Consider the following 9,047-nt stretch of genomic DNA (forward strand, 5'->3'; position numbering starts at 1 on the left):
AAGTACGTTTTGAAGTTGTCCAGTTCTATCATTTATTTAACAGTTAGCTGAAGATATTCCTTCTTGTACCTTATCTCTTATTCAAATATGAAGTTTCTCTTAAATCTAATCACTTTTGGGTGCTGAGATCCTGTTATCTTGGACTGGTTCTGAAGTTTATTATAAGTTTAGACCAGGACCCATTATCTACATATTGAATTTTTTATTACCCACATATTTCAAGAAACCGGATGCAACATCGAAACTTCATATTTTGATTTTGTCCGAGTTACAAACACCCGTTAAAGTAGCTTCGACATACCAATATGTCCAACATACTTCCTTTTTTGTTTCCATGTGCACCTTATTTGTGGCAACAAGACAAAAATGGAGAAAACCTGAGATAAGCAGGGGATGATAGATGCCCTTGTATATAAATTGACATTTTCAGAACCTAAAATCTCTATGGGTTTTTCAGCTTTTATTGGTTAAATGACAGCTTATGCTAAGGATAATTTGATAAGCTTTTTTTAGGGGGCAGGTGCACTATAATTGGGATAACTCCGTTATAAATTTGGCAGTGTACCAAATCAAGACCCTCAAAAGGCTCCAATAAGAGAATGCTGCAAGTAATTCAAACTCACTTGGCTCGTGAAATACGAATTCCCTACCTGAACAAAAGCAAAAGAAAATGGCCCTTCAAAATCTTTGAAGTGAGAAGACTGAGTGAAATATCTTCCATGCCTTTTGAATCACCCTTTTGCATGATGGATAAAAATTCACTAAATCTCTAGATTTCTAATCCTTCATATCCAATTAATAGGACTCCCTCTACCACATAAGTCATCCTTTTTTTACAAAAGCATCACCTTCCAAATAAATAAAATCTAATATCCTTCACATGGCCCAAAAGGTGGAGTCATACCCTCTTAAGAAAACTCACAATATTGTCCCACCCTTTTTAAACGAAATGGCATTTTCAGAGATTTCCTCACCTATCTTCAAGAAGCCTTTCTCGATTGCAACAAGTAACCAATGTTGGTATGGTTATTAGTCAGAAACATGCTCCACCCCTTCATTGGAGGAAAAAAGAATGAAAATTTCCCTTCTAAGGAGGCTTCATTCCTCCCCTTCAGCTTTTTTCTAACTGAGAATCATCCAAGAAAAGGCCCCCAGAAATTTGGTAGATCAGATAATGAGATGATCTCTTCACATCAAGACTGAAAAGTTCTCAGTTTTATATCTGCTGCCTTGATCATAAGATAATGTCAATCAAAGCAAAATTTTCCCTAAAAATGATTGCCTTCTCATAAGCTACCCCCTACCCCCACCCCTTGATTTACTTCAAGAATCTAAAGTGCAGCTTTACCCATTTCTGATATGAAGCAATTGAATCTCTCTCTCTCTCTCTCTCTTCCCCCCCCCTAGTATAACACACAATTGCACATGCACAGACACAGCTGTGTAGCCCCTATATCTGCCACATGACAGCTTAGTTGGCATCTGAAAATGTTCCATATGTTGCCTACAATGTCCCTTATTTCATATGGGAAATTTCAGCTTTGAGTACAGTTTTCCACATAACAAGAAAACCAGAAAACCTATTTCATATGGGAAGTTCCTTTTTGTCTGTTGACCTTCATCTGTAGGCTATCAATGATAAGTGCTAGCCAGAAAACCAATTTCTTAATACATTGACGGGTTGTAGATAGGTATTTGTGTTTGAACTCTACATGGTATTATGTTGCATCTTTATTTGTCTTTTATCGCTTGTTATCATTCTACTTCATTTCAATTAGAAAATAAAGTAAAATATTGGTGGTTTCAAATGAATATTTTGATTACACTATATCTTACTATTACTTTCTATAGGAGATTCCCTAGTCACTCGGTTATTCAGGAAATTAAAAGATAGATGCAAGTTCATTGTTTTGGAAAATTCAGTTTCTTGATGTAGGTGAAATTCCTACTGCTGCCACTATATTAGTGAAGAGATGCAGGAGACGCTATTTTTCCTCCTGATCCTTGTGGTGCTTTCCCCATAGGGAGCTACATCTCAAATCATGTTGTCCTCACCCCCTGCCCCTTAAAACTTGAACGCAATTCTGATTGATTTTGGTCATGAACAATTTTTCGAGATCATGGTGAATCAAGTATTATCTCATGAAAAAAATCAATCATCAGGAATGTGGTCTTTGAATAGAAGTTATCCTTGGCAGTTGAATAGCCATGCTAGGCTTTACACCAATATAACTTTGCTTGAGCTTGATTGTTTTTGTTCTGACCTCTTTAGTTTTCTTTGAATTCAGGTTTAGGAAATCTGGAAGCAAGGATTCACAAAATTCTGGGAATGCTTTGCCAAATCCAGAGACATTAGAGAGAGATTCACGTCCTTTGTTATTTAAATTCAATGAGGTATTTATCCTTTGAAAATAGTGGTTTCAATTCTCCATCCCTAACTCAAAAAAATTGATACAAGTCATGCAACATACATATGCATCCATTCATGCGCATAAAAATACCAAGATGTACTTCTACACATAGGCTATTGTTTACACCTACAAGTAAATTATGCTGATAAAGTGTATTCATTGCAAATACCTGCTAAAAAACATGTTGATGCAAAAGAGCGAACAGAATGGACTTAATGTGGAGACCAGATTTGAGTTTTATCCATTACTCAACCCACAGTTAATTATTTTGCTAGTTACTTCTTCCTCTCATCTTTTCTTTGCTGCCAAACACCTGTTGCTTGATCAATTGTTTATCTTCTATGATGGCAGGGTTTTACAAATGCAATAAAAAGGCCGGTCAGAATACGTGAATTACTGCTATGATAAGGTAAACTTTTGTAAGAAAATAAACCAAGAGTCGCTATTTCTTCTTGTTCTTGAATTTGTGGCATGAGTTTTCTTTTCCTCAGTTTTGTTGACCGTTTAATTGTTCACTTTAGGCTTCAGTTGGTTCGACAGAAAACAAACAAATGCTAAAGAAATTCAACATAAGTTTTATAAATAAAAGTTGATTTTTTGAGGAAATTTTTGTCACTGAAACAAACAGAGAGAAAGTTTTAGTCCTATGTATCTTTTATTGTGATGATATTGTATTGATAAACAAACTTCTATCCTCAACTAACTGAAAAAGAGATCTCATTTAACAAACTAAGCTGTTGAGAGAGGCCTCATACCGAGATGTATTATTCTTATTTTAAATTGTTTATGACATAATAGTATATCTTGGCTCTTAGTTTTTTTCTTCATTTATTTTTAATTGAGAAGTGAGATTGGAGGATTAGAAGGGTGAAGGTGGGATAAGATCCCAAGACCTGCCACAATAGTCCAAGCTCCTTGCGGTTGGTGCAAGCGTCTTGAGTCTGGAAACAGCCTCTTTGCAAAAGCAGGGGTAAGGCTGCGTACATTATGACTCTCCTTAGACCCCACAGTGATGGGAGGCTCATGCACTAGATACACCCTTTGGTAAACTGTTCTCCACACTTAAGATCTCTTGGAGTCTTGTTTTGGGATTTAAATCCTCTCCAATTTCTTAATGGTGCAGTTTGGGGCTGAGAGCTTGGCACTTGACAGGCGTGATATCCAATGGTCCAAACTCCAATGACCCAGTTTTTATATTTTAAGTTCTCGTGGGCAGACCATTGGATGTCGTGCTTGTCAAGTGTTGACCCCTCCACCACGAACTGCACTACACTGCACCATTGGAGAATTGAAGAGGATTTAAATCCCCTGTTTTGATTGAGTCAAGAGTCCTGATCTTTGTATAGTTTTGGCACGTGTCCTATTACTTGTTGTCTTGTTCTTCAAGAACATAAGGAAAGTTTCTCTACACCGATTAGAGTTGAAATGGAAACCAACTTGCAGCTTCTGCTTCGTAATGGTTATATCTAATGCACTACGCGCCTGCTTCAGCTTTGTCTATTTCGAAGAACAATGCCAGCCTCCAAGGATTTTCATGGCCGAGATACCTGATGAGCTGTCGTATCATATAGAGAGATTCTTTTCTGACCAGGTTCTGAATTTTCCACGCGGTAGCTTTAGGTGGTGACCTAAAACTCTGAAAGAGTTTGTGCGTATTGGCTTGCATGATCCAAGCCCTCCGTGATCAACTAAACGTCACGTGGTATCCTTTGTTAGTTTCAAGTCCCAACTTGCCACCCTTGTTGAAGCCTTCGTCACAATAGGGCCCTTTATATTTTTATCTAATTTTGGTCCCATTTGCATGTTCCATCCTCTTGTCTCCTCCCCCTGCTTCTGGTAGGATTAGGAACATGGCTTTATGAGAATCTGTATTTTTTTGTGTTTGTTTTTTTTTTTTTTTTTTTTTTTTTTTCGTTTTTTTAAATTGCAGGGTGTGGGGAACAGGGAGAGAGCATTGATTGACTATAGAAAAATATTGAACCCTTACCCCCAACTGCTGATCGTCTATAATTTATTATGGTTTTAAGGGTAATATAGAAAATGTGTAAATATGTATTCATTCATAATTGAATTCGACTCGTTATTTACAAAACTTGGTGAGTCAGGCGAGTAATTTTTTCTTAATTTTTTAACATCGTTCTTCTTTCTCCGAAGAGGGACCGAGGCTACGGTTACTTTACAGGTGCAATGAAAAAAGGAGTTTATATTGAAGACGACAATAAAAATTCTAGGGTTTTTGTGTGAGTCATGTGAAACTTACTGAGTCTTTTTTTATTGAGTATAAACCTAGACGAGTTTTTATGACTCTTGATCAGGTTTCATGTTTGTTTATTACTCCAACTCGGGTGACTCGCCCAAGTCAAAACCATTGTGCACTTCCTTCCTCTCCCCTCAGCCACTTAGGAAAGGTACGCGAACACTTCTGTATCTATCTCTCTCTTCCTCACAAGAAATGATCTTGCTATCGTCCAACCAAAAAAAAAAACAAAGATCTTGCTATCCTCCTATGTAGTTTTATTGTACGTTATTAATAACACTTCCTGAAAAGATTTAAGGGGATAGTTTTTTTTTTTTGTGGTAAATTTAAAGGGATAGTTGAACACTCATTCAGTTGGGGCACTCAACATTAAGATTATCATCACTATAACTAATAAGACTTGAGAACAAACATTCTTACCTTACTAAGAAACCTAATTCCAAAGCAAAGCGCCTCCCTCCAAAAGGCATAAAGAATGCGCCAAAGATAGCTGCAACCTACAACTATCTTTGCAACTTTAAGTGAAAAAAAATAAAAAGATAGCTGCAATTTACAGACAAAACTTGGCTGCTGGCTGGGTTGCATTTATGTTCCTACTGTCCCAATCATAAGTGTGGACTTGGAATCTTGAAGAATAATTTGAAAAATATTAAACCTTAAAGGAATATTTATGAACCCAAAGGAGAAGGGAATTATTCCAAGTTGGTGCCTACTATTGGGAGCAGAAGGAACATGGGTTGCAGCCAAATTTTTTCCGCAACTTACAAGTTACAACTACTCTTATATTTAAATAAGAGAAATAAAAAATCCCATTAAAACTTAAGCAGACAGCTCCTATCCGATTTTGAGAGAGAAAGATGGCTCTCCTTCCTTGTACTAAGCAACTTGTTAGGGAACATGGAGATCTCTTTATATGTGCTTGGGATTTGTAAAGTTTTATATTTTTTTTATCAACAATACTTTAAATAAGAGTTTATACTTCTATATAACATAGTAATATAATTATCATTTGATTATATAATTTTTAGTTTATAATGAGAGTGCATAATCATCACAAAAATCCAAATTCACATTCCCATTATCCTCATCTATGCCAAGATTTTATTTGATAATGAGTAAACAAACCCATTTTTGAACTGGATCCAGGATATATTTGGTTATCCATTCACCAAAAAGGCATCTAGATATACCACATGATGAGAAACCAAGAGAAGATAGAATCCGCCAAGGGCATTCCCAGCAGCATTAGCTAGTTATATGCAAATGATAGCCAAGGAAGGAATCGGGTCGGGAAAGAAGACTGGAATCAATGTTCCAGATCATTCCGATGTTTAATTTAGCTGTTTGGAACATTAGAGGCCTAAATTTGGGTCTCAAGCAGACTGAAGTGAAAAAGTTGATTTTTAAGTATAAACTGAGTATTTTGGGGTTGGTCGAAACCCACGAAGCGATCAGATCTGTAAATAAAGATTGGATCTTCCATTCTATTTCTATTAGGCAAGACAATTGGGACAAATTAAGTTGATATCCTTAATTAACTCAAGGGAGAGAGAGATCATTACAGGGGAGGAGAAGAGAGAGATAGACACAATGGAGCAGTAGTATACGCTATGCTCTAGTGCTCCCAGACAGAAATCTTTTTCTCTTTTATTTGAGGGAGAAAATCTCTATGAACTGCCAGGGGAGGATACATTAGCACCTTTTCTCTCTCTATCTTTTGTCTTCACATGAAATGACCTTGTCGTCCTCAATCTCATGTATGAAACTGTTTTACCGCACCTCATGGGTACACTTATCTATGCCGTTTGTTCGAAAATCCTCTCTTTATTTAATATGTGGAATAGATTGGATTGAGTTCAAACTTGGGACATAAAGGGGGACAAGAAAAACCTACCTTGGATTAAGATTAAAAATATAAATTTCAATAATACTAATTATTGGTAGTCCATTGGATCCACCAGAACCACCAATACTCTCGCTCACCCAACAAGGTAACATCATGGCACATTCCAAAGACCTCACGGCTCACGGCTCACGCCACACACACACACACACACACACATGCCAGAGGGGTCTTATGCGGGAAGAAGAAGGCTTTTTGTTGCTGCTTCTCAAGAACGGGAATTGTTATCCGTCATACTCACACCATGTAGACTTGTAGGGAAGGAGATTGCCACTTACTCGTGCAGTGTACGTTACTGCACCCTGATACAGAGGTATGCAAAATGATCATCGCACTCTTGGAACCCCGAAAATGATCAGAGGTATGATAATTATTTTGCACACCCCTGTGTCAGGATGCAATACGGCATGTCTGATTCTACTAGGTGGCGTTCTTTCTCCTACTTTGAAAGGGAAATCCACCATCCGAACATTGCAAACAATAAAATAGAAGATGTCACTCTCACTCTCTCACCTCATGAAAATCGACTGGGACTTGGACTGCCCAGCGTGTTGATGATGGTTGAGGATGATGAAATTCCAGTTGTAACCCTCTGTTCATTATTTTGAGCACACTTAAATGGTTAGGAAGTCGACTTCAATGTGAAAAACCAAACGGGTTAACAGTTTTGGTGAAAATCCAAACATGGATAATATTTTTTTGGTGAAACAAACATGGATAAAGACTAGCTAAAATTTATTTACTTTCAGCTCGTTTGGGATAAGGAGGGGTAAATGGAAAATCATTTTTAGGATTTTATCTATTACTCTCATCCTCCAATGGGAGAAAAAATGACAGTTTTGGCATGTCCATTTAAAAAAATTAGGGGTGTCAATTGATCGGTTCATTAAGGGTGTATTTGATTGCGTAAATCCATAGATGGTAATTTCGTGGAAACTGTTTGATTGTGTAATTCCACAATATAGTTCGCTTAAGTTATATACATTATTTGGTTCAATTCGATTCAATTTTGATTGTTGATCAGTCCTCCATTTGGTTAGTTGGGGTTTTCCCCATTAAAATAAATAAATAAAAAACCAAACGGAATCTAAACAGTTAAAGAGTTTGGTTTGGTTGCTACATACTTTTAATAATTGTCAAAGTTAGCTTGATTGGGGTTCAATTTTGATGAATACATTATCCACATCATAATCAATAATCATGATTTTGTTATAATTATATTCAACTTAAGAAATAAAAAGAAAAGAAAAGAATTGATTTTTTTTTAGAAAAAGGATAAATTAGATATATCAACTCATCATATGTGTCATTGATTTTTGTCTTATTATATTTTAGGGATAGAGAACGCTATCTGAGTGGGTGCGATTTGCTGCCCCTGCGCCCAAATATAGGAGCGGACGAAATGATCCCCACGCCTAGGTAGCGTTCTTTCTCCAAATGTTATAATATTATATTATATCTTTTCCACTTTTTTGAAAAAAAAAATGCTGGTTTGCACTGCGGATGACCTTCGATTCGGGGAATACTCGAGTATAGATTGAGTCTGATTATAAAGAAGCAGTGACATATACCCTTGATCGTAATCGCACACCCCCAACTCATTCTGCTGTGCTGTTATCTGATGTTAGAAGGCTATCTACTTTCTTCTCTTCTGTAACGTTCCTTTGTATTCCACGGGCTGTTAATTGTGTAGCAGATGCCCTGGCAAGGAAAGTCATGTTATTTGTGTGTGTGTGTGACAGATTGGCCTTTATTTACTCTGTGGCTTTATGATTTATGTGCTCATGAAGCTACTAGTTGTACACATTCCCTGATTTAATAAAATTCCCCATTACCAAAAGAAAAAAAAAATGAAAAAAATGCTGGACACACCAACGGTTACCACTAGCTAAGGACTATTGTGTCTCTCTTCTACTTTTTAATGACTCCCCTACCCTTCTTGTATTTTATCCAATCATGCGCCTCCATTGGTCTCGCCTGTTAACTAGTTGTGTACTTATTTCTCTCTCAGTTTTTATTTTCAAATATAGCCTCTATGTCCTTGCATCGACCACTTTTTTTTTTTTAGAGAAAAAAGGAGCCATCCAATCATGTGGTCCCCGCACTCAAGAGTTAGTCCCCCCCAAATGACCGCCTTGCCCCTATGAAAAGCAAAAATCCCTCTCCCTATATTGATATTTTCATGTGCACTCTCATTGGCCCTCGTGCTGATGCAGAACACCACTACCGAAGAGAAAACTCTCCCCCCAAATATAAATATGAGATTCTTGATATTAACTTTGTACGAGGGTGGTTCAATATATTTGGCTTCCCAAATCCCAATTCGATGCCTGTTCCAATTTTCTTCAATTCCTCACATAGGAACGAAAATGACCACACTACCGAAGAGAAAACTCTCCCCCCAAATATAAATATGAGATTCTTGATATTAACTTTGTATGAGGGTGGTTCAATATATTTGGCTTCCCAAATCCCA

At 37.0% G+C, this 9,047-nt stretch overlaps 1 protein-coding gene across 1 annotated transcript in view; it reads left to right on the forward strand.

Moving 5' to 3' along the window:
- LOC122668004 (chromosome transmission fidelity protein 18 homolog) overlaps positions 1-2,941 on the forward strand; it is a 33,932-nt gene extending 30,991 nt beyond the window's left edge. Inside the window, exons 22-23 of the mRNA XM_043864518.1 lie at positions 2,289-2,394; positions 2,763-2,941. Of these exons, the coding sequence (XP_043720453.1) occupies positions 2,289-2,394; positions 2,763-2,816 (160 nt within the window). The 3' untranslated portion in view covers positions 2,817-2,941. The remainder of the gene's footprint in view (positions 1-2,288; positions 2,395-2,762) is intronic.
- The last annotated feature ends 6,106 nt before the right edge of the window (positions 2,942-9,047 follow it).

The sequence above is a fragment of the Telopea speciosissima genome, chromosome 7 (assembly GCF_018873765.1).
Source record: "Telopea speciosissima isolate NSW1024214 ecotype Mountain lineage chromosome 7, Tspe_v1, whole genome shotgun sequence".
NCBI lineage: Eukaryota > Viridiplantae > Streptophyta > Magnoliopsida > Proteales > Proteaceae > Telopea > Telopea speciosissima.